The 27,259-nt window shown below is 37.1% G+C and overlaps 1 protein-coding gene and 1 non-coding gene across 3 annotated transcripts; both read left to right on the top strand.

Moving 5' to 3' along the window:
* Nucleotides 1–6,564: 6,564 nt before the first annotated feature.
* On the top strand, nucleotides 6,565–14,283 carry LOC104119194 (probable alpha,alpha-trehalose-phosphate synthase [UDP-forming] 7). 2 transcript variants are annotated; one of them, XM_009630632.4, is made up of 4 exons: nucleotides 6,565–6,819; nucleotides 7,607–9,685; nucleotides 12,814–13,087; nucleotides 13,237–14,283. In XM_009630632.4, the coding sequence occupies exons 2-4, from the start codon at nucleotides 7,698–7,700 to the stop codon at nucleotides 13,546–13,548; spliced, it is 2,574 nt and encodes an 857-aa protein (XP_009628927.1). In that variant the 5' UTR covers nucleotides 6,565–6,819; nucleotides 7,607–7,697; the 3' UTR covers nucleotides 13,549–14,283. The 2 variants fall into 2 exon arrangements, with proteins under 2 accessions (XP_009628927.1, XP_070038043.1); XM_070181942.1 differs by lacking the exon at nucleotides 6,565–6,819 and adding an exon at nucleotides 6,849–6,971.
* Nucleotides 14,284–15,823: 1,540 nt separating this feature from the next.
* Nucleotides 15,824–15,895, top strand: TRNAE-UUC (transfer RNA glutamic acid (anticodon UUC)). The gene has a single exon. It is a non-coding gene; the product is annotated as a tRNA-Glu (tRNA).
* Nucleotides 15,896–27,259: the final 11,364 nt, after the last annotated feature.

The raw sequence follows: 27,259 nt of genomic DNA on the forward strand, positions 1-27,259 counted from the left end.
AACACATGAACTTCAGGACTTTCAACATCCTCAACATCAATGATACTAGAGTCAATAAAATTTATATATATCCTCAATGTACTTGGCTGACTCTAGTCTCACGTCTTCAACATCGACATCCTCAAATTGTAGTTGGCTAGGTTTTTGATATTCTACTCTGACCTCCTCCAATAGCACCTCGAAATCACGCTCTTTTTGGCTACTATCCCCAATATTGGCTTGTTGAGCATTAAAAGCTTCGACCACTTGACTCCCTTGAGCCTTCAAGTTGCGAATAGTTGCCTCTTGCCTTTCTATCTGCAGTTGTTTCTCATTATTTTATTACAGAAGGCATTTTAACATATCCTTGATCTCCTTCAGGCTCGCATCCCCAGGTTCTTTGTTCGTATTAACTTCACAAGTAGAACCATCATAATAAGAAGGGGGGATTGGAGGGGGGGGGAAGAGAGGATAAGAAATATAAGTACAACCATGAAAATAATCATCTTGACCGCCACACATATCACATACATAAGATTGAGTTGGTGCACATAACTCGCTCGCGAAAATATTTTGATAATTTTGCCATGGGTGATTTTCTTCACAATATATATGAGGATCAATAGTAGAATTACCAACACCTAAACTTCCATAGTTTCAAGATGTCATGTTTCTCAAATCAACAAGTAGAATAAAATAAAATAAAATAAAAAATAAAACAAAATAAAATAAAAGTTAAAACTTGAAACCTAGCAATATATACAGCTACAACTACACCGTTAGGTCCCCGGCAACAACGCCAAATAAAAGGATAAGCGGTCGCTGTAAATATAATCATGTGTAAAAGTCCGGAGTCGAATACCACAGAAAACTAAGGTTTCACTATAACTGTTCAATATCACTTAGAAGACAAGCTCGAACAATTCCTAAGTTATAAATATTAAGATTCTTATGTCTAACTAATTAACTAACAAATTAAAGAAGTAAATTAAAAACTAAGGATACCAAGGGTTGGAGACAAGATTAGAAAACCCCGGAGTTATGAATTTTCCAATTGTCGGAATCCTTCCGGCTACGTCTCCTACAATTTCGCCGAAGTTTTCTCTACAAATTATGAGCACTCGACTTATCGTAATTCTCTCTCGAATTACGCTCGCTCGCACTTTTCCACCACTCACTATGAGCACGTCAAAGTTTCGTTATCTCTAATCCCGTTTTTAAAACCCGCCGTATTAATCTCTCATATACCTTGGGAGTGACGTTGTTCAACAACCACCTAAATATGTATCCTTTCTCAAGCAACACATAATAAATAGGCACAGTCAATCGATGACCATTTAATCAACTGAAATAAGCACGTAATTGAACAAATAAATAAATTCAAAAGGTTAAATTAAATTAAATGCAACAGAAAATCATCATTCAAAAGGTTCCATCAAATCCTAGATGAGAAAATTTAGCTACTCATAACCATACTAACAATCGCGATAATAATTGAAAGCATTCAAATACAGATTAAGGAAGAACGGAAGAGAAAACTCGTGTGATTCGTTGTTCCAAGTGGTCCGTAGTCTTTTGCCTCTCCAATAATCTCCCCCTCTAATAAGTTTAGGAGGTATTTATATGGTAGGATTGAGGTCTACACGTCCAAACATAATGAGAAAATAGAAGTGGCTCGGATAAGAATTATCGGCGCGGGGCATTGTGAGAGGTACCAACATTACTCCACGAGGCACTGTCAAAGGCTACAATATTTTCCCGCGAGGCATTGTCAGAGGCGCCAATATTTTCCCGCGAGGCACTGTCAGAGGCGCCAATGACAATGTCCCGGACAAAGCCTTGTACTGTCTATAACCGAGACTTTTCATTGCTTTGCACGTCTTCTTTTATTGCTCCATTTTGTAGTTTTGAGATACCATTTCATGCAATTTTTTTCTACTTCATGTATAAGCATTCCTACACGTAAAATAAACTCTATTAAACTCAATTGTCATACAAATTAGCATCCAAACAACAAGCAAGTAAGGTAAATAACGTCAAAATATATGGAATTATAGCACAACATCAATATACAGATTTAAACTTTACTTTCTTCATTTTACTTTATTTGATATTATTTTTTATTAGTCCGCCAAAATAAGGACACATTTTAGTATTTCTTTAATGTGAACCTTTTATAGGCACAGAAATGCTATGACATATATAAGATCACGTGATTAAAAATTTATTACCTAACAAATTTATAGAATATTTAAGATTACAAATTTCAATTTTTGTTTTCTTGATTAAATGTTATGTTAAGTCAAACGATGATAAATAAAATTGAAGCAGAGAGAGTTCTATTTTAATGTTTCAGTTAGAGTATAATTTACAAATACTCATGAATTATGATCAAATAAGTAATTATAAATACAACATTTGTTGCACACTTTCTCGTGGCTGGTCTTTCAGAAAATCACCCACCTGGTTTTGAGTTTTTTGACTTCTTCTTTAAAGTATAACGGTGAGAGTGCGACTCAATTTTTCTATTTTATGTGAGTTTCCTAATGTATTATGTACGTCTAACATTATATAAATCTCTTTATCCTACTCTTAAATATAATAAATTTTTCTTTAAATAAGATTCATGTCCAGACCTAATTTGACCTTTTGTAGATTTCTTTTTTGAACTCAATTTCAAATACACCCCCTCCCCCCCCCTTTGAAGCTACTATCTAATTTCTTACATCACTCCCATATACTTTTCGTCAATTGACCGATAAATCACAGTTCTTTTTTGTTGAACTTTTTTTAGTAATAAAGAGGATAATATTGGGTAGGCATTCAGTAGGTTCAAATTTCAATTTCATTTGAGTGATTTCGTTCAAGTTCTTTCCTCCCTTTAATCCAAGGTAGATAAATGAGTTTAATTTATAATACTTAATTTATTTTACATTGTCAGTATATTTTTGATTTTTATATTTAAGATTTTAACTAGACCTAATTATTCAATGCGATTATAAGTTTACCCGAAACCTATTGTTTCTATTTAGAAAACTCAAACTCGGTCGATAAATTTATCCAAAACCTATTTTATTTTTTTTAGAAAACCTAAAATTGGTTCGATTAGGTTCCGTCGATTTTAAAGTTTTTTTTGACACTCCTGCAGGCAATCCTCAAAATTATTTCATTAAGGATACAATGAAAAGTTTAAAGTTAAATTATTTTTAAACATATAAAATATAATATTCTTTTTTGAAACAGACTAATACGGAAATAGTATCATATAAAATAAAACGAATGCATATGTGGTGAGAAATAATTGTACTTAGTGAATTAATCAAGGTGCACAACGAGTTGATTCACACACTATTTATCTACACTATTTAAAAGCACGAAATCTCAATATTTTACATTGAAAATAATTATAATTTAACATTCCACTAATATTTAAAAATTTAAAATCAACTAACATTTGCTTATTAGAAATTTATAGATTATTTAAAATTACAAGTTTCAATTTTTATTTTCTTCATTGAATGTTATATCAAGTCAAACAATGATATAAAATTGAAGCGGAGGGAGTTGTAGGTTAATGTTTCAGTGGTGGCTAGTCTTTCCGAAAATCACCCACCTAGTTTTGAGTTATTTGACTTCTTCTTTAAAGTATAACGGTGAGAGTGCGGCCTAATTTTTATATTTTATGTAAGTTTCCTAATGTAGTATGAACGTCTAATATTATATAAATTTCTTTATTCTACTCTTAAATATAATAAATTTTTCTTTAAATAAAATTCATGTCCAGACCTAATTTGACCTTCCGTAAATTTCTTTTTTGAACTCAATTTCAAATACACCTTTTTCACCCTCCTTTTGAAGCCACGATCTAATTTCTTGCATCACCCCATATTCTTTTCGTCACTTGACTGATAAATCACAATTCTTTTTTGTTGAACTCTTTTTTAGTGACAAAAAAGATAATATTAGGGTACGCATTCAGTAGGTTCAAATTTCAATTTCATTTGAGTGATTTTGTTCAAGTTCTTTTCTCCCTTTAATCGAAGGTAGATAAATGACCAGTTTAATTTATATATACTTAATTTATTTTATATTGTTAGTGTCTTTTTTGGTTTTTATATTTAGGATTTTAGCCGGATCTAATTATTCAACGCAATTATAAATTTACCCAAAACCTATTGTTTCTATTTAGAAAACTCAAAATCGGTTCGATAAGTTTATCAAAAACCTATTATTTTTATTTAGAAAACCTAAAATCGGTTCGATTAGATTCCATCGATTTAAACTTTTTTTGGCACTCATGCAGGTAATCCTCAAAATTATTTCATTAGGGATATAATGAAAAGCTTAAGTTAAATTATTTTTAAATATAAAAAATATAATATTCTTTTTTGAAACAGACTAATGCGAAATAGTGTTCAAACCTAATTTGACCTTTTGTAAATTTATTTTTTGAACTCAATTTCAAATACACCTTTTTTCACCCTCCTTTTGAAGCCACGATCTAATTTCTTACATCACCCTCATATTCTTTTCGTCATTTGACCGATACATCACAATTCATTTTTGTTGAACCTTTTTCAGTGATGAAAAGGATAATATTGGGGTAGGCATTCATTAGGTTCAAATTTCAATTTCATTTGAGTGATTTCGTTCAAGTTCTTTCCTCTCTTTAATCCACGGTAGATAAATGAGTTTAATTTATAATACTTAATTTATTTTATATTGTCACTATATTTTTGGTTTTTATAATTAAGATTTTAACCAGACCTAATTATTCAATGCGATTATAAATTTACCCAAAACCTATTGTTTCTATTTAGAAAACTCAAAATTAGTTCGATAAGTTTATCCAAAACCTATTATTTTTATTTTCGAAAACCTAAAATTGGTTCGATTAGGTTCCATCGATTTTAAAGCTTTTTTGACACTCTAGCAGGCAGTCCTCAAAATTATTTCATTAAGGATACAATGAAAAACTTGAAGTTAAATTATTTTTAAATATATAAAATATAATATTCTTTTTCGAGACTAACTAATACGAAAATAGTATCATATAAAATAAAATGATGGAGTAATACATATGTTGCTAGAAATAATTGTACTAAGTGAATTAATCAAGGTGCACGCTATTTATCCACACTATTTTAAAGAACGAAAACCCTAGATTTTATATTGAAAATAATTATAATTTAATATTTCTCTAATACTTAGAATTTTAAAATCAACTAACATTTGCTTATTAAGTTTTTTCTTATTTGAACTGTGTAAGAAGTTCTTAATTATGTACTTTGAATAAATATATGAATGATTGAGCATATAATAAATGGACATTGGCCTAATTAAACCCTTAAAGCTAACTCATGAGGTGAATTTGCCGAAGCTATTTAGAGAGATCACCCATCCAGTAAACGACCATGTGGGACTCTCTTCAATACCTATAATACGGGAGCTCTTGATGAGCCCTGCTTTGATACCATAATAAAAAAAATTTGTTTGGGCTTAGCTCAACCTCAAAAATTAGCTCATGAGGTGAGAATAATCTAAAACCATATAAAGAAATGGGCAATTTAAGCCTAATTTATGGGGCACATGAACTCACGGCCTTTCTGCCAAATTAGATATCTTATGTATATATTTTTTAAAATTGATCTAATATTATATGCTGGCACCTATGCTGCAAAGATACTAAATAATGCACTTGGTTGAATATTGAGTTATTTATCTAGAGGAGTAGAGATTAATTCATATTTAGTAATTTTTTCTCCTTTCTTTATTGGTGCATCAATGTTATAGAAACTCTAGATCCGCAATAAAGAGACCTCCATTATTTATATTTTTTCCATATGACTCAACATCATACGTATACATTAACGCTATAATGCCCGATTACCTCATTAAAGCATGATAATTTGTTTGTTGCTTTATGTCAATTAATATTTGAATCGATTAATTAGCTTGAGAAATCATTTTTATAGTTCTTTTAAGTTTTTTATCCTTTTACAAGTCATTAGTGTTGCATCTAGGTAGCCGCATGTCATTATTATCCCTTTATTCTACTAACAATATAAATCTATCCAAATCAAACGGTAATTGATTATTTTAGGCTCAAAGTTAACGGCAAATTAGATGATGATATTTATATATGAAATAAGCAATTCATCACCATATTAAATTAAAATCTAGATTTACTAGCCATAATATGGCATCAAAGGACGTTCCTGGGGCAACATTTTTTTTTTTTGAGTTAGTAAAATATGATATATCGAGATTAATAATTTTGAGCACTTGCACTTTTTTTATTATAACACAAATTGTAATAATATTATTTTTTTTGCTAAAAGTTTGTATTCGATGATACGGATACATTCCCAACGTGCCTACTTGTGAGATAAGTCTTTTTAAAAAAGAAGGAAAAAGAAAAAAAGATGTAAGGTCTAATTTACCTTTTTTGTAGTCCCATCTACTATTTTTTTATTATTTTTCCTTTTGGTTGGCGGTGGCTTTAGCCTTTGGTGACAGAAATAGGCACTACCATAATTTGAAAGCTCACGTTTTTGTTTCATGGTCAGCAATTGTCACCTACTAATTATATTCAACAATTATATTATTGTTTGAATATTCATTTATCCAGCTCAGGAACTTTCTTTGTACATAATAATATTGGTGGATCACTTTTTTATTTTAATTTTATTTTACATAAAGAACAAACAAACCCAACAAAGGTTCTTTCTTTGTTCAAACCCTAGACTTTCACCAATCTTGAAAACTTGCAAGATCGAATCTTTTTTATTTTTTGCTGCCAATAATTCAAAAGGGGTTTCTCCAAATTGAATATCTGAGGTGGGTTTTGATTTATTTTCCCAAAAAATCAGTACTTTTTGTGTTTATTGGTTTAATTTATCTGAAAAATCAATATTTTGGAATGCTGCAAGTCTTCTTTAATTTTTGCTGCCAAGAATTGAAAAGGGGTTTTTGCTAATTGAATATCTGAGGTGGGTTTTGATTTATTTTCCCAAATATTAGTACTTTTTTGTTTTTCTGTTGGTTTGATTTATCTGAAAACCAAGATTTGAAATGCTGTAGTTTGATTTCGTGTGTCATAGTTTAAAGATCATATCTTTTGCTAGTTACTTTATATGGGCTTGTCTGATTTATTTCAATTAGCATTTTTTTCTATTTTTGCGTGTGGTTTGGTTTTATAGTATATGACCAATAAGGATGTCTTGGGCTAGGCTTTTATGCTGTGGCTGAGCCAGGAATTTATATAGGGGAATTCCAAAGTAGCAATCTTTGAACCCCTTTTGCCATTTCACTAGAATTTTCTCTTATGTAAAGGGGATTCAGCAGCTTATATATAATCCAAAACATTCATTTTTGCCCAATTTGCACAGTATAATTTCTCAATGAAGGGGATTGGTTCCCTTACTTCAACTTAGATATGCCACTGGTTTTATGTTTTAGCTAGTTGTTTGTAAACTTGTAGAGTTTGTTGTATTGCAATGAACTAGGCCGAAAAAGAAACGAATGAATATAGAGGATTTGTATTGACCAACATAACTAGTTTGAGGCATTCTTGTTGTTGCTGTCATTATTTGTATGTAACTTGTACTAGTTGATGTCGTTGCAGGTAATTAAGAACTACCCGATTGAGGGGTTGGGATTGCATTGTAGGGAGACTTCTTTGTGCTTGGAAAAGACAGTAAAGAATATTAGTAAAAATGATTTCGAGATCGTATACCAATCTTTTAGATTTGGCGTCTGGGAATTTTCCGACAATGGGAAGAGAGAGGGAGCGGAGACGGATGCCACGGGTAATGACAGTACCTGGGAGTATTTGTGAGCTGGATGATGACCAGGCTAATAGTGTTTCATCTGAGAATCCGTCTTCGCTGGCCGGTGATCGGATGATTATAGTGGCGAATCTGTTGCCACTGAAAGCAAAAAGGAGACCAGACAATAAAGGATGGAGCTTTAGTTGGAATGAGGACTCCTTACTTTTGAGACTTAAGGATGGATTACCTGAAGACATGGAAGTGCTATATGTTGGGTCGTTATGTGTTGATGTTGACCCGATTGAACAGGATGACGTTTCTAATTATCTGTTGGATAAGTTTAGATGTGTTCCAGCATTTCTTCCTCCAAATATTGTGGAGAAATATTACGAGGGCTTCTGTAAGAGGCATTTGTGGCCACTGTTTCATTACATGTTGCCGTTCTCACCTGACCATGGAGGCCGCTTTGATCGCTCTATGTGGGAAGCATATGTTTCTGCCAACAAGTTGTTTTCACAAAAAGTAGTTGAGGTTCTTAATCCTGAGGATGACTTTGTTTGGATTCATGATTATCATTTGATGGTGTTGCCTACGTTCTTGAGGAGGCGGTTCAATCGTTTGAGAATGGGGTTTTTCCTTCACAGTCCATTTCCTTCATCTGAGATTTACAGGACACTTCCTGTTAGAGAGGAAATACTCAAGGCTTTGCTCTGTGCTGACATTGTTGGATTCCACACTTTTGACTACGCGAGACACTTCCTCTCTTGTTGCAGTCGGATGTTGGGTTTAGAGTATCAGTCTAAAAGAGGTTATATAGGGTTAGAATACTATGGACGGACAGTAGGCATCAAGATTATGCCCGTCGGGATACATATGGGTCATATTGAGTCCATGAAGAAACTTGCAGCGAAAGAGTTGATGCTTAAGGCGCTAAAGCAGCAATTTGAAGGGAAAACTGTGTTGCTTGGTGCCGATGACCTGGATATTTTCAAAGGTATAAACTTAAAGCTTCTAGCTATGGAACAGATGCTCAAACAGCACCCCAAGTGGCAAGGGCAGGCTGTGTTGGTCCAGATTGCAAATCCTACGAGGGGTAAAGGAGTAGATTTTGAGGAAATACAGGCTGAGATATCGGAAAGCTGTAAGAGAATCAATAAGCAATTCGGCAAGCCTGGATATGAGCCTATAGTTTATATTGATAGGCCCGTGTCAAGCAGTGAACGCATGGCATATTACAGTATTGCAGAATGTGTTGTTGTCACGGCTGTGAGGGACGGGATGAACCTAACTCCGTATGAGTACATTGCTTGTCGACAAGGAATGTCTGGCTCAGAAGCAGATTCAGATGTAGATGAACCTAAGAAGAGCATGTTAGTTGTATCTGAATTCATTGGGTGTTCACCTTCACTGAGTGGGGCCATTCGAGTCAACCCGTGGAATGTTGAAGCAACTGCCGAGGCAATGAATGAGGCTATATCTATGGCTGAACCAGAGAAGCAGCTACGACATGAAAAGCATTATCGTTACGTTAGCACCCACGATGTTGCTTATTGGGCAAGAAGCTTCTTGCAAGATATGGAGAGGACTTGTATGGATCACTTTAGAAAAAGATGCTACGGCATTGGTTTGGGCTTTGGGTTCAGAGTTGTGGCCCTTGACCCTAACTTTAGAAAGCTTTCAATTGATGATATTGAGTCAGCTTATATTAAGTCTAAGAGCAGGGCCATATTCCTTGACTATGACGGAACTATGATGCCTCAGAATTCTCTCATTAAGTCTCCAAGTCCTGAAGTTATCTCAATCCTGAATAAAATTTGTGGTGATCCGAACAATACTGTCTTTATCGTTAGTGGAAGGGGAAGGGACAGCCTGAGCAAATGGTTTTCTCCTTGTGGGAAACTCGGTCTTGCAGCAGAACATGGCTATTTTGTGAGGTGTGTTTTTGTTCTCTTTCCTTTTACAATATATGTTCTGTTGTGAGGAGCATTTAATGAATCTTTCTATCTTAAAAGCTATATCTTTCCATCCCGCATTTAAAGTTAACTCAGGGATTATTATGACCAATCTCCCTTCTCCCAAGAGTGACAGAATACTCCTGTATCTTCTGATCTTTCGAGGCTTATTTGAGAACAGTGCAAATCCATTCCTTAATCTTTTTGCTCAAAGTAGAATGTATCATCATATTACGACTTCTCTCCACCTAGTCATGCCATGTGTCTTTGTTGGATGTCCACCTAGTAATGTCAAAAGATTTGAAGCTTGCATTGAAATAAATTCTGGTTTCCTCCATGAAAAGCTATCACAACTACCCGCTTGAGTAGATGGGAAAAGAAAGGATGACTAAGCAGTGATCACAGTGGGTGAAAACTGAGGTAAGGAAGAGGATAGAGTAATTCTGGTGGAAAATCATGCCGGAATAAGTTGTTCCACAGTCCTAGGAAGTAGGAAAGAGAACTATCCCGGGAAGAGTGCCTGGGAGCATTTTTTGGTGTAAAACAATATTCTTGAGCATTTTCATGATATTATTCCACTCCTTTCTCATTGCTTTTACGCTATCCTTAGGACACTCCCATTCATCATTATAGCATTGATCTAATTCTTACTATTCGTATACTTACTGAATTTTTTTGATAATGAACATTTATTTTTAAATTAAAAATATATAACTGTATGGGGTTGAGGGTGCTCACTTGGTGAGCTTCTTGCCTTCCACAGTTGAGATGGAGGGTTCAAACCCTATCAGTAGTATTCCCCTTCCCCCCGCCCTCCCTTGATGTAATAAAAATTTTGAAAAACAAAAACAAGCATATATAACTGTGTAATCACTACTTGTGAAACCAAGCACTACACATGGAATTGCCTAGTAATTACGTTATGACAAACAAACATGCCTTTGTAATTTCTAAGCTTTGTAGTTACTAGATCGGTTAATTACTAGGGCCAGCCTCATATCGTAAGGATCTACTGGAAATTTGTGAGGGATGTTGCATAGAATGCTATTTTCGTCTCTAGAACATCCTAAAAGGGAAAATTTAACATAAACTGGGAAGGGAGAACATTTTAGAACTCCAACAAAATGTTAGCTTCAATTTTTTCCATAATGATTTTCTTGATAAGATAAGATAAATTTCATCAAAAGAGTACCAAGGAGGTACTACAAAGATACAAAATTAGACCGTAGCTGTTACAATTACATCACCAGAAGTCCAGAACATCCGGAAAATCAAGATACTGAAATAAGTTCACTATCATATTTCTCCTGCACCAAAAGCATAAATTCACAAAAGAAATATGATTCATTTGGTCTTCAAAACATCTCTTATTTCTTTCCAATCAATATATTTAACTGAGGAAGCTAACTATATGAGTATATGGTCTAAATTATAAACATTGCTCATTTGACACCAGAACGCCTAATGCTGAAATGCATCTGGACATAAGGTTACTTTTGTCTTCCTCTTTGCTTTACATAACTATGAGAATCCTTTTCTCTCCAAATTTTCCACCAAAATGCCGGCCAACACTTTTTTCCTTTTCTGTTGCTTCTCCTTGTTAATTCCTTTCCTTATCCCACTGTAGAATAACTCCTTAGCTGACACTGAGTCTACCTTACCCAGTGGCGGAACCAAAAATTTATACAAGGGGAGTCAAGCAAATTCTAGGGTGTCACAGTTGGAATTTAAACCTATGACCTAAAGCAATTTTGAAACCCCTTTACATATTTGAAGTTTTCTTCATGTCAAGGGGATTCAATAGCTCATATGTAACAAAAGAAGATCATTTTTACTCTATTCGCACATTGTAATTTTCCGCCGAACCCCCTTGACAGTACCTAGTTCCGCCACTGACCTTACCTGGAAAATGTTCGAAGTAGCTGCCAAAGCTGTGATGCCCTTTGAAGCTGTAAAAGCAGGTGGTGATGTCCTCTTCTCACTTATAATATCTGTTACAAAAAATCAATCCCCTCTTTTGCAGATTGCCTCGACTCAGAGCAGCCTCATGTGCCAAAATTCAATTGATCTGCTACTTTAGGTGGAGCTTTGCTTCTCCATATCCTCTAGCGCCATTATCGTCCCAGTAGTAGTGGCAGTGAGGGATTTATAACACGAATAAGCGGAGAAAATATCATTCTGTGGGAGGGTCCAAATTAGTCTATCAGGTTCAGGTCCAACGTCCAGTGTCTGCATAACTTCCCGTCCCTGTAATAGTTGAGTGAAACTTTAGACCTCTTAACCATTTCAATTCTTCCTCAGTTTAATCTACTAACACTGTCGTATTCTGCATTGAGCTATTGATGCCTCTGCAATCTGTGCTATGCTTAAAATGTCAAGAAACAGTTTTGATAGGGGAATGGACTTGCCACGGATCTTGTCAAGATAGGATTCAGGTTCTCATACTAATATGTAGTTGATGAAATGTGTATTTTTGTTTTTCATGTTTCTTTCTAAAATATGCTCCCTCCCTCCCAATTTATGTGGCAATGTTTGACCGGACACGAAGTTTAAGAAAAAAATAAAGACTTTTGAAACTTGTGTTCTAAAATAGGGTAGACTTTTGTGCGACTAAGTTTAATTGTTTCTGAATTAGGAAGCATGATATTCTTTATAGGACAGACTAAACAGGGAAGTATCCCACATAAATTGGGACCGAGGAGGTAACTTTTTTTTCCAGAATTAATGGTGGAAGACTATATTGTTAAGAAATTTGTACTTTCAGGGTCTTGGAAATTAGGAATTAGGTTGGGTTCAACAGTCAAAATATAGTTGGCAAAAGGTTCAATTCTGTTCAGCTTAACCATCTAGATTGCCCCCTTCTATTCTTGTTGTCTTGTGATTTGCATTTGATAAAGCATTTGAAATGTTGTTACTGGAAAAAAGTATTTGAAATTAATATTTTTATTTCTTTTGATGAAGAAAGCATTTGAAATTATTGTTGAGATACCTCTCTCCTTTTTGTAGTTTGGTAAGTGGACCACATGAATTCACCCTAGCTCCTCATTTGTTTCGTTGAGCTCAAGCTTGTCTTCTTTGACTTTGCTGATGTTTATCTTGTGATGTGACAGATGGTCACAAGATCTGGAATGGCAAACATGCAGTCAGAACTCTGATTTTGGTTGGATGCATCTTGCCGAACCAGTAATGCAATCCTATACAGATTCTACAGATGGATCTTGCATTGAAAAAAAGGAAAGTGCTATAGTGTGGCAGTATCGTGATGCGGATACCGGCTTTGGGTTTTCTCAGGCAAAGGAGATGCTTGATCATCTAGAGAGTGTTTTAGCAAATGAACCTGTTGCTGTCAAAAGTGGGCAGTTCATTGTGGAAGTCAAACCTCAGGTATGTATACTTTTCCCAACTACCAAATTGGTTGTTTCATTCTAACTATTGATGATGTTTGACTTCTCCATCTTTGGTAGATTGCAGTCGCTTAAATGTTGTTCCTAACACATGGTCTGAATATCTTTACTTCTCTTTTTCCATTCTAGGGTGTCACCAAAGGTTTAGTTGCAGAAAAAATCTTCACATCGTTGGCAGAGAAAGGGAAAATGGCAGATTTTGTGCTTTGCATTGGTGATGATCGATCTGATGAGGATATGTTTGAGATCATCGGTGATGCTTTATCCAGAAATATTCTTTCTTATGATACCAAAGTATTTGCCTGCACAGTGGGACAAAAACCAAGCAAAGCTAAATATTATTTGGATGACACTTCAGAGGTTAGACTTATGCTAGAGTCTCTTGCTGAAGCAACTCTTACTCCAGCGACTTCTGATGAAGAAGCTGACAACTCGGATTGAACGTAAGCTGATAATAGCCTTGGTTTTGTTTGGTTTCCTTCTTACTGCATATATACATATTCCAGGTTGGGCCAGTGACTTTTGTCTCTTTCATAGTTAGCTTTAGGTTTAAGAAAATGGAATTACAAATTCCGCTCATCATTCTTTCCTTTTGACATTGATCCATTCTTTTACCCCTTGCCTGGAATTATCTTGTGTGACAAGTGGAGTACTGAAGTTAGAAACTGCCAAAATTCTAGAGTCCAATGAACATTTAGGGACCCATTAGAAGGAAGGAAACGAGGCACAGATGAGAGGCATGGTATCAACTATTTTACAAAATAGGCAGCGAATTTTGCTGAACTGAAACTTTTGACCACTCCTGAATTATGCTGGAACGAATAAAGAGCTGACGTTTATTGCGGTGGATAAGCTTATTTTGAAGGTTGTCTTGTGACTGCTTGACATCAAAGAAATACATTTGGGTTTATGTAAGATTTCAGGTTAGACAAGAATTGTGTTGATGGACATGGAATCTGTTGTGGTAAATAAGCATCAACATGTGGATTGAGGCGATGGTATTTTGGCGATCTTATTGTACAGACTCTTAGGTGATGAAAGGGATGTATTATCTCGATTTCTTTTTTGGTTCATTTGGAAAGTATTGTGTGGATACAGGTAATGCAATAATATTTCCTATAAATTGGTAAACCTTCTGGTGTTTTACTAATGATAAAACTCACTTTCTGGTGTCAAGCATTCATTTTGTTATAACTTGGTGAGTACTGATTATCTCCATCTCATTTTTCTGTTTGTCTGTTCTTTTTCCCTTTCCCTTTTTGGACCATATTGTAAAATACAATGCTGTGATTTGTAATTTTGTACTAAATTAAAACAAAAAACCCAGTGTAGGGTATGCAGACCTTATCCCTATCTAGTAGGTTGAGAGGATGTTTCCGATAGACTTAAATGTACTAAAGCATGCAAGTCAAATGAACGTTACTAACCATCTATGAATGTTGTGAACATCAATTCCCCAAAAGGTAAAACTCTTGCTAGTATTGTCACTTCATAGCAGAGTTATGGAGAATCTGATCTGAGACAAGTGAATACTGGTTTTAGAAGAATGTCCAAAGCACATGGAATGATACAACTCCCTATTCCTGGAAAAAAATAGTACCACCGAGGATCCACTAGTTTAATTATCGAATGAAAATGACATACATTGCTTAGTATTGTTGGTGGTGGAAGGTAACATGTTATCTCGTGAAATTAATTGAGGTGCGCACGTCTTCCATAATATCTACCAGGAAAGTAGAAGCAGACTCTTTCTCCTGTGTGAGAAGTGAGACTCCTCCACATTTCGTTTTTCGAGATCAAATTTTTTATTTTTGACGAATATTTGAATATATATATATATATTACTATAAGTCACAATAATTAATGATCTTAATTTATGTGATGATATTTGACTAAGCACGGAGGTGAAAAATGAAAGAAAAGTTTTTGGAAAAAATTTCTGTGCCTATAATCATCAAATAAAGGATAAACAAAAAAGTTTAAAAGTTAAAAATGTTACTCCCACCGTCCCAATTTATATGGTGGTATTTGACTCAGCATAAAGTTTAAGAAATAAATGAAAACTTATGAAATTTGTGGTCTAAACAAGCGAAAGATATTGGTGTGATTATTAATTATCTCATTAAGGGTAACGTAGAAAGTTTAAAGTTAAATTGTTTCTAAGTAAGGAAGTATGATAAATTTTTTGGAATATACTAAAAAGGAAAATATGACACATATTGGGACAAATGAAGTATTAAATATCGAAAAATGTCAATTTTTATGGGACCGACTAAAAAGAAAATAATGTTACATAAATTGAGATAGAGAGTATTATTTTTCTAAATCTAAGTTTGATTTTCTTAATTAAAATGTACGGCTCGTATGTGTTCGCATACGGCTCATTTGCTGTAACAGACGTGACTAAACGAGTGGCATGGATGCAGTAAATAAGTAGTTATAATACTTATTCGTATTTGGTATTTACGCTAAATTATATTAATTTATTCTAATTAACTAATTTAATAAAGTAAGAATGCAAAATAATTAAGGGTTAGAAGTCTTAATTAAATACTTGTCTTGTATATATTGGTATGACGTAAAATTGAGCGCGATTAAATTTTTAATGGCCACACAAAATGTAGTGATCATTCTTTAGCTTTTTACAATGATCATCGTTGTCAGTCATGTGATTTCGATTACAAATATTAAATGATGGCGATAAATATCAAAATACTCCGTTATCGTCCAGCGGTTAGGATATCTGGCTTTCACCCAGGAGACCCGGGTTCGATTCCCGGTAACGGAATTTATGTTTTGGATCCAAAAAAGGTGGATTCACTGAAATCTATAAATGCACTTCAATTTTAAAAAACGACTACGTATTCTCATGCTAAATTGCTAGTTGCGTTCTAAGTTTCCGTTCCTTCTCCATTTCAAAGAAGGATATATATTGCTAGAAAATAAGAGAAGCTGGAATTATTAAACTCCATGAACATTACTAGTTATATGGGTTTTGAGGCGTTTTTTACTACTCAAAACCAACCAAATGAAAACAAATGGGGTGAAAGGTGAACTGCCATATTTTTGTGTGTTTGTGAGAGAGAAGCAGAAGGATTAATAGTTAAAAGACGTCAAAAAAAAAAAAAAAAACGAGGAACGGTCGTGACGAAGCGATAACTATTATTTCTTAGGTCGTTTTTTATGGGCCCGCAAAATTTTAGGCGATTCAAAGGCGGTCGCCCGAATTCATGCAGAAGACGTGAATTATATAGCACACGAAAATCTCGAAATCGTGCTGAATTCTTGTTTTATGGTCCTAAAACGCCCAAAAATGAGGAATAATCATGGCGAAGTGATAACTATTGTTCCTTAGGTCGTTTTTGTGGTCCGGCAAAATTTTAGGAGATTCAGAACTGGTCAACCCGAATTCATGAAGATGGAATGGGCTATAGCAAATGAAAAATTGAAAATCGTGCTGAATTCCCGTTTAGGGCTCTAAAATGCCAAAAACAAAGAACGGTTATGGCGAAGCGATGACTATTGTTCCTAGGATAAGCTTTGATGGGCCCACAAAATTTTAGGAGATTCGAAGTACGTCGCCCAAATTCATGTTGATGGCGTGGACTATATCACATGAAAATCTGAGAATCATGTTGAATTCCTATTCTTTGGCCCTAAAACGCCAAAAAATAAGGAATAATCATGGCAAAGCGCTGACTATTGTTCCTTAGGTCGTCTTTGATGGACCAAAAATTTTTTAGGCGGTTTTGGTCCGGTCGCCCAGATACATGCAGATGGTGTGGGCTATAGTACAAGAAAATCTAAAAATCGGGCGGAATTTCAGTTTTTTGGCCCTAAAACACCAAAAATAAGGAACGGTCATGGCATAACGATGACTATTGTTCCTTAGGACATTTTTGATGGACCGACAAAATTTTAGGCGGTTCGGGTCTGGTCGTCCAGATGCATACAGATGACGTGGACTATAGCACACGAAAATCCAAGAATCGTGCTGAATTCTTTTTTTGGCCCTAAAACGCCAAAAATAAAGAGCAGTCATGGTGAAGCGATGGATATTATTTCTCAGATCATTTTTGATGGACCCGAAAAATTTTAGGAAATTCGCAGCCGGTCGCCCGAATTCATGCTAATGGCGTGGACTATAACACATGAAAATCTAGGAATCATGCTGAATTCCTATTTTTTGGCCTAAAACGCAAGAAAATAAGGAACTGTCATGGCAAAGCGGTGATTATTTTTTCTTAGGCCGTATTTGATGGGCTCACAAAATTTTAGGCGATTCGGAACCGGCCGCCCGAATTCATGCAGATGTTGTGGATTATAGCACACAAAAATTTGGGAATCGTGCAGAATTCCTATTTTTAGCCCAAAAATACCAAAAATAAGGAACTATCATGGCAAAGCGATGACTATTTTTCTGTAGGTCGTGTTTGATGGGTACGTAAAATTTTAGGCGATTCGAAGCCGGTCAGCTGAATTCATTTAGATGGCGTGAACTATCGCATATGAAAGTCACGAAATCGTGCTGAATTCCTGTTTTATGACCCTAAAATGCCAAAAAATAAGAAACAATCATGGTGAAGCGATGTCTATTGTTCCTTAGGTCAATTTTTATGGTGTGGTAAAATTTTAGGAGATTCGGAGCTGGTTACCCGAATTTATGCAGATGACAAACTATAGAACACAAAAATTTGGAATCTGGCCCTAAAACTCCAAAAAATGAGAAATGGTCATGGTGAAGCAATGAATATTGTTCCTTAGGTCATTTTGATGGGCCAGAAACTTTTTAGGCAGGTGGACCTGTCCGGTTGTCCGGATGCATGCATATGGCATTGGCTATAGCACATGAAAATCTAGGAATCAAGCGAAATTCCAGTTTATTGGCCCTAGAACGCCAAAAAATGAGGAACAATCTTGGTGAAGCGATGACTATTGTTCTTTAGGTCATTTTTAATGGTCAGAAAAATTTTAGGCGGTTCGGATCTGGTCGCCCGGATGCATGCAGATGACGGTAAACGAAATCTGGGATCGGGCGAAATTTTAGTTTTTTTGGCCCTAAAACGTTACAAAATGAGGAACGGTCGTGGCAAAGCAATAACTATTGTTCCTTAGGTCACTTTTGATGAGCCGACAAAATTTTAGGAGGTTCGGGTCCGGTCGCCCGGATGCATAGCACACAAAATTCTGGGAACCGGGTGGAATTTCAATGTTTTGGCCTTGAAATACCAGAAAATGAGGAACGACCATGGCGAAGTGATGACTATTTTTCTCAGGTCATTTTTGATCTGTCGACAAAATTTCTGGCGGTTCGGGTCCGGTCTCCCGGATGCATACATATGGCTTGGGCTATTGCACTTGAAAATCTAAGAATCATGCGTAATTCTAGTTTTTTGGGCGTAAAATGAAGAAAAGGAGGAATGGTCATGGCGAAGCATTGTTCCTTTGGTTGTTTTTGATGGGTCGGCAAAATTTTAGGCGATTCGGGTCCGATCGCACGGATGCATGCACATGGTATGATTTATAACATACGAAAATTTAGGAATCACACGAAATTTCTATTTTTTGGCCCTAAAATGCCAAAAAATGAGGAAAGGCCATGGCGAAGCGATGGCTATTGTTCCTTAGGTCATTTTTGAGGGTCCGAAAAAATTCTAGGCAATTCGGGTCCGGTTGCCCAGATGCATGCGAATGACGTGGGCTATAACACACAAAAATCTGGGAATCAGGCGGAATTCCAGATTTTTGGCCCTAAAACGCCAAACATAAGGAACAGTAATGGCAAAGAGATGACTATTGTTCCTTGGGTCATTTTTTATGGGGCGACAAAATTTTAGGTGGTTCGGGCCTGGTCGCCCGGATGCATACAAATGGCGTGGAATATAGCACACGAAAATCTAGGAACCGTGCTAAATTCCTTTTTTGGCCCTAAAACATCAAAAACGAAGAACGTTCATGGCAAAGGGATAACTATTGATCCTTATATCATTTTTGATGGGCCCGGAAAATCTGAAAATCATGCTGAATTCCTATTTGTTGCTCCTAAAACGCCGAAAAATAAGGAAAAGTAAAGGAGAAGCGATGACTATTGTTCCTTAGATCATCTTTGATGGGCCGACAAAATTTTAGGCAGTTCGGGTCGGATCTCCCGAATACATGCAAATGGCGTGAGCTATAACACATGAAAATTTGGGAATCAAGCGAAATTCCAGTTTTTTGGCCATAAAACGCCAAAAAATGAGAAAAGGTCATGACAAAGTGATGACTATTGTTCCTTAGGTTGTTTCTGGGGGACGAAAAATTTTAGACGGTTCGGATCCGGTCGCCCAAATGCATACAGACAACGTGGGCTATAGCACACGAAGATATGGAAATCAGGCGAAATTTCAAATTTTTGGCCCTGAAATGCCAAATATAAGGAACGATCATGGCAAAGCGATGACTATTTTTCCCGAGGTCATTTTTGATGCGCCTGAAAAATTTTAGGTGGTTCGGATCCGGTCGTTCGGATGCATACAGATAGCATGGACTATAGCATACAAAAATCTGAGAATCGTGCTGAATTCCTTTTTTTGGCCCTAAATAGCCAACAATGAAGAATGGTCATGGCGAAGCTATGACTATGGTTCCTAAGATCATTTTTGATAGTCCTGCCAAATTTTAGGATATTCGGATCCGGTCGCCCGAATTCATGCTGATGACGTGGACTATAACACATGAAAATTTGGGAATCATGCTGAATTCCTATTTTTGGCCCTAAAACGCCAAAAGGAACGATCATGGTGAAGTGATGACTATTGTTCCTTAGGTCGTCTTTGATGGGTCTGTAAAAGTTTAGGAGATTCGGAGCCGGTCGCCCGAATTCTTGCTGATGGCGTGGACTATAACAGATGAAAATCTGGGAATCATGCTGAATTCCTATTATTTGGCCCTAAAACACCAAAAAATAAGGAACGGTCATGGTGAAGCGATAACTATTATTCCTTAGGTCGTCTTTGATGGGCCCACAACATTTTAGAAGATTCGGAGCCGGTCACCCAGATGCATGTAGATGGCGTGGATTAACACATGAAAATGTGGGAATCGTGATGAATTCCTATTTTTTAGCTTTAAAATGCCAAAAAATAAGGAACGGTCATGGCTAAACGATGACTATTTTTCTGTAGATCATTTTTAATGGGCAGGTAAAATTTTAGGCGATTCGGAGCCGGTCGGCTAAATTCATTTAGATGGCGTGGACTATCGCACATGAAAAATCAGGAAATCATGTTGAATTCCTATTTTATGGCCCTAAGATGCCAAAAAATGAAGAACAATCATGGTGAAGTGATGGCTATTGTTCCTTAGGTCAATTTTTGTGGTGCAGCAAAATTTTAGGAGATTCGGAGCCGGTCGCCCGAATTTATGCAGATGACAAACTATAGAACACGAAAATTTGAAATCTCGCGAAATTCTATTTTTTTGCCCTAAAACCTCAAAAAATGAGAAATAGTCATGGAGAAGCAATGAATATTGTTCCTTAGGTCATATTGATGGGCCGGAAAATTTTTAGGCGGGTGGACCCGTCCGTTCACCCGGATGCATGCATATGGCATGGGCTATAGCACATGAAAATCTGGAAATCGGGCGAAATTCCAGTTTATTGGCCTTAAAACGCCAAAAAACGAGGAACAGTCATGGCGAATCGATGACTATTGTTCTTTAGGTCATTTTTAAAGGGTAGAAAAATTTTAGGCAGTTCGGGTCCGTTTGCCCGGATGCATGCAGATGGCGACACACAAAAATCTGAGTTCGGGCGGAATTTTAGTTTTTTGGCCTTAAAGCGTTAAAAAATAAGGAACGGTCATGTCGAAGCGATAACTATTGTTCCTTAGGTCGCTTTTGATGGCCGGCAAAATTTTAAGTGGTTCGGGTCCGGTCACCCAGATGCATAACACACGAAATTCTGGGAATTGGGAGGAATTCCAATTTCTTAGCCTCAACTCGCTAGAAAATGAGGAACGATCATGGCGAAGCGATGACTATTTTCCTTAGGTCGTTTTTGATGCGCCGATAAAATTTTTGGCAGTTCGGGTCCGGTCAACCCGAATGCATGCAGATGGCTTGGGCTATTGCACTTGAAAATTTGAGAATCAGGCGGAGTTCTACTTTTTTTCCCTAAAACGCAGAAAAGGAGGAACGGTCATGGCGAAGCAATGATTATTATTCCTTAGGTAGTTTTTGATGGACCGACAAAATTTTAGGCGATTCGAGTTCGATCACACGAATGTATGTAGATGGCGTGAGCTATAGCACAAAACTATTTGGGAATCAGACGGAATTTCAGTTTTTTGGCCCTAAAATGCCAAAAAATGAGGAAAAGTCACGGCGAAGCGATGACTATTGTTCCTTAGATCGTGTTTGAGGGTCCGAAAAAATTCTAGGTAGTTCGGGTCTGGTCGCCCAGATGCATGCGGATGGCGTAGGCTATAACACACAAAAATTTGGGAATCAGGCGGAATTCCAGATATTTGGACCTAAAATGCCAAAAACAAGGAACAATCATGGCAAAACGATGACTATTGTTCCTTAGGTCATTTTTTATGGGTCGACAAAGTTTTAGGCGTTTCGGGTCCGGTCGCCTGGATGCATACAGATGGCGTGGACTATTGTATATAAAAATCTGGAAATCATGCTGAATTCCTATTTTTTGATCCTAAAACGCCGAAAAATAAGGAACAGTCATGGAGAAGCGATGACTATTGTTCCTTAGGTCATATTTGATGGGACGACAAAATTTTAGTCGGTTCGGGTCCGATCTCCCGGATGCATGCAGATGGCGTGAGCTATAGCACACGAAAATCTGGGAATCAAGAGGAATTCCAATGTTTTAGCCCTAAAACGCCAAAAAATGAGGAAAGGTCAAGGCGAAGCGATGACTATTTTTCCTTAGGCCATTTCTGGGGGACATACAATTTTAGGCGGTTCAGATCCGGTCGCCAAGATGCATGCAAATGGCGTGAGCTATGCACACGAAAATCTAAAAATCGGGCAGAATTCCAAAATTTTGGCCCTGAAACGCCAAATATAAGGAATGTTCATGGCAAAGCGATGACTATTATTCTTGAGGTTGGTTTTGATGCGTTGGGAAAATTTGAGGTGGTTCGGATATGGTCGCCGGGATGCATATAGATAACGTGGACTATATCACACTTAAATTTGGGAATCGTGTTGAATTCTTTTTTTTGGCCCTAAATCGCCAACAATGAAGAATGGTCATGGCGAAGCGATGACTATGGTTCCTTTGATCATTTTTGATGGTCCTGCCAAATTGTAGGAGATTCGGATCCGGTCGCCCGAATTCATGCTGATGGCGTGGACTATAATACATGAAAATTTGGGAATCATGCTGAATTCCTATTTTTTGGCCCTAAAACACCAAAAGGAACGGTCATGGAGAAGTGATGACTATTGTTCCTTAGGTCGTCTTTGATGTGCATGTAAAAGTTTAGGAGATTCGGAGCCGGTCGCCCGAATTCATGCTCATGGCGTGGATATAACCCATGAAAATCTGTGAATCATGCTGAATTCCTGTTATTTGGCCCTAAAACACCAAAAGATAAAGAACGGTCATGGCGAAGCGATAACTATTATTCCTTAGGTCGTCTTTGATGATCCCACAATATTTTAGACGATCCGGAGCCAGTTACCCGGATGCATGCAAATGGCGTGGATACACATGAAAATGTGGGAATCGTGCTGAATTCATTTTTTGGCCCTAAAATGCCAAAAACAACGAACTGTCATGGCTAAGCGATGAATATATTTCCTTAGATAATTTATGATGACCCGCAAAATTTTAGGAGATTCGGAGCAGGTCACCCGAATTTATGCTGATGGCATGGATATAGCACATGAAAATCTGGGAATCATGCTGAATTCTTATTTTTTGGTCCTAAAATGCCGAAAAATAATGAACGGTCGTGGTGAAACGATGACTATTGTTCCTTAAGGTCATCTTTGATGGTCCGGTAAAATTTTAGGCGGTTCAGATCCGATCATTCGGATACATGCAAATGGCATGAGCTATAACAAACGAAAATCTAGGAATCGGTCGGATATTTAGTTTTTGGCCCTAAAATGCCAAATATGACAAAAGGTCATGGCAAAGCGATCACTATCGTTTCTAAGGTATTTTTTGAGGGGCCGAAATCTTTTTAGGCGGTTCGGGTACGGTCGCCCAGATGCATGCAAATGGCGTGAGCTAGAGCACACGAAAATCTAGGAATCAGGCAAATTTCTAATTTTTTAGTCCTAAAACATTAAAAAAAAGAACGACCATGGCAAAGCGATGACTATTGTTCCTTAGGTCATTTTTGATGGGCCGATAAAATTTTAGGCGGTTCGCATCCGGTTGCCCGGATGCATGCAGATGACGTGGACTATAGCACACGAAAATCTGGGATCGTGATGAATTCCCTTTTTTTGGCCTAAAGGGCCAAAAATGTTGAACGGTCGTAGCAAAGCGATGACTATTGTTCTTTAGATCATTTTTTACGGGTCCACAAAATGATAGGAGATTCGGAACCGGTCGCCCGAATTGATACTGATGGCGTGGACTACTTAAGAGATTCGAAGCCGGTCTCCCGAATTCATGTAGATAGCCTGGACTATAGCATACGAAAAATCAGGGAATCAGGCTAAATTCCAGTATTTTTGCTCTAAAACGCCATCAAACAAGGAGCGATTATGGCGAAGCGATGACTATTGTTCCTTAGGTCATTTTTGATGGGTCGGTAAATTTTAGGAGATTCGGAGCTTCTCTCCCGGATTCATGCAAATGGCGTGGGTTATAGCACTTGAAAATCTAAGAATCGAGCGGAATTCTAGTGTTTTGCCCTAAAATGACAAAAAAAATGAGGAACGGTCATGGAGATGCGATGACTATTGTTTCTTGGGTAGTTTTTGATAGGCCGATAATATTTTAGGTGGTTTGGGGCTGACCACCCGGATTCATGCAGATGGCGTAGACTATAGCACACGAAAATCTAGAAGTCATGTTGAATTCCTGTTTTATGGCCCTAAAATCCAAAAACGAGAAACGGTCATGGCGAAGCGATGACTATTATTCCTTAGGTATTTTTTATGGGACCGACAAAATTTTAGGCGATTCGTAGCTGGTCGCCCAGATTCATGCAGATGGCGTGGACTATAGCACACGAAAATTTGGAAATCATGCTGAATTCCTATTTTATCGCCCTAAAACGCCAAAAAATGAGGAATGGTCATGGCGAAACAATGAATATTATTCCTTAGTTCGTTTTTTATGGTCAAGCAAAATTTTAGGAGATTCAGAGTTGTTCGCCCGAATTCATGTAGATGGGGTGGACTACAACACACGAACGTCTGGGAATCGTATTGAATTCTTAATTTTTTGGCCCTAAATGCCAAAAAACAAAAAACAGTCATGGAAATGCGATAACTATTGTTCCTTAGGTCACTTTTTATGGTCTCGCAAAATGTAAGGCGATTCAAGGCCGAACGACCGAATTCATGCAGATGGTGTGGACTATAGCACACGAAAATCTGAAAATCGTACGAAATTCCTATTTTATGACCGTAAAATGCCAAAACAAATAAGAAAAAATAATGACAAAGCGATGAATATTGTTTCTTATGTTATATTTTATGGGCCCGCAAAATTTAGGCGATTCGGAGCGAGTCGCCCAAATTCATGCAGATGGTGTTGCACACGAAAATTTGGATATCAAGTTGAATTCCTATTTATGGCCCTAAAACGCCAAAAAAATGAGGAACAATCATGGCGAAGTGATGAATATTATTCCTTAGGTCATTTTTATGGTCAAGCAAAATTTCCGGAGATTCGGAGCCGGTCGCCCGAATTCATGCAAATGCTGTGGACAATTGCACATGAAAATCTGGGAATCTTACTGAATTCTTATTTTTTGGCCCTAAACGGCAACAAACGAAAAATAGTCATGGAGAAGCGATAACTATTGTTCCTTAGGTCATTTTTTATGGGCCCGCAAAATTTAAGGCAATTCAAGGCCGAACTCCCGAATTAATGCAAATGGTGTGGACTATATCTCACGAAAATTTGAAAATCGTGCCGAATTACTGTTTTATGGCCCTAAAATGCCAAATATCGAGTGAACAATCATGGTGAAGCGATTACTATTGTTCCTTAGGTTGTTTTTATGGTTCGAAAATTTTTTAGGACTCTCGAAGCCAGTCGCCCGAATTCATACAGATGGCGTGGACAACACACGAAAATTTGGGAATCATGTTGAATTACTGTTTTTTTGCCCTAGAACGCAAAACAAATGAGGAAGGGTCATGGCTAAACTATGACTATTGTTCCTTAGGTCGTTTTCTATGATTCAACAGAATTTTAGTAGATTCGGAGCCGATTGTACGAATTCATGCGGATGGCATGGACTATAGCACATGAAAATTTGAAAATCTTGCTGAATTCCTTTTTTGGCCCTAAACGCCAAAAAAAAGGAACGATCATGGGAAACGATGCCTATTGTTCCTTAGGTCATTTTTTTGGGATCGCAAAATTTAAGGCGATTCAAGGCAGAACGCCCAAATTCATGCAGATGGCGTGGACTATAGCACACAAAAATTTGGATATCATGTTGAATTCCTAGCTTATGGCCCTAAAACCAAAAATGAGAAACGATCATGGCAAAACGATGACTATTATATCTAGGTCATTTTTTATGGTCAAGCGAAAATTTTGGAGATTCATAGCCAGTCGCCCGAATTCGTGCAGATGGTATGAACTATAGACTACGAAAATCTAGGAATCGTAATGAATTCTTATTTTTTGGCCCTAAACGCCAAAAAATAAAAAGCAGTCATGGCGAAGCAATAACTATTGTTCCTTAGGTTATTTTTGACGGGCCTTCAAAATTTAAGGTGATTCAAGACCGAACGTCCGAATTCATACTGATGGCGTGGACTATAACACACTAAAATTTGAAAATCGTGTTGAATTACTATTTTATGGCCCTAAAACGCCAAATATCGAGGAACATTGATGGAGAAGCGATGACGATTGTTCCTTAGGTCATTTTTTATGGTCTGAATTATTTTTAGGATATTCGAAGCCAGTCGCCCGAATTCATGCAGATGACGTTGACTATAGCATACGTAGTTTGGGAATCGTGCTGACTTCTTGTTTCTTTGCCCTAAAACGCCAAAAAACGAGTAAGGGTCATAGCGATGGAATGACTATTATTCCTTAGGTTATTTTTATGGGCCCACAAAATTTTAGGCGATTCAGAGTCAGTCACTTGAATTCATGAAGATGGTGTGGACTATATCACACGAAAATAAAAAATTCGTGTTTAATTTGTGTTTTATTGCCTAAAACGTTAAAAAACGAGGAACGGTCATGGCTAAGCTATGACTATTGTTCCTTAGGTCATTTTGTATGATTCAAATTTATTTAGAAGATTCGGAGCCTTCCGCGTGTGCCCGGCCACCCGGGTCACCTAAAATTTGCCGGGCCATCGAATACGACCTAAGTAACCATAGTCACCGCCCCGCCATGACCGTTTCTGGTTTTTTGGCATTTTACGGCCATAAAATTGGAATTCCGCCCTATTCCTATATTTTCGTGTTCTATCGCCCATGCCTTCCGCATGACCCCGACCCTTTGGACTCGGATCGCCTAAAATTTTTCTGGGCCATAAAATACGACCTATGGAATAATAGTCACCGCCCATCCATGACCGTTCCTCCTTTTTTGGGTTTTACGGCCATAAAATTAGAATTTCGCCTGATTCCCATATTTTCATTTGCTATAGCCCACGCCTTCCGCGTGGGCCCGGGCCTCCAGGCCTGGATCGCGAAAAAGTTTTCTGGGCCATCAAATACGATCTAAGGAACTATAATCACCGCCCCGCCATGACCGTTCTTCGGCTTTTGGCGTTTAATGGTCATAAAATTGGAATTGTACCCGATGCCCATATTTTCATGTGCTATAGCCCACGCCTTCAGCGTGGGCCCAGCCCCCCGGATCCGGATCGTCTAAAATTTTTCTGGCCATCAAATACGATCTAAGGAACCATAGTCACTACCCCGCCATGACCGTTCCTCAATTTTTTGCATTTTACAGCCATAAAACTGGAATTCCGCCCTA

Source organism: Nicotiana tomentosiformis, chromosome 8 (genome assembly GCF_000390325.3).
Source record: "Nicotiana tomentosiformis chromosome 8, ASM39032v3, whole genome shotgun sequence".
NCBI classification, from domain to species: Eukaryota; Viridiplantae; Streptophyta; class Magnoliopsida; order Solanales; family Solanaceae; genus Nicotiana; species Nicotiana tomentosiformis.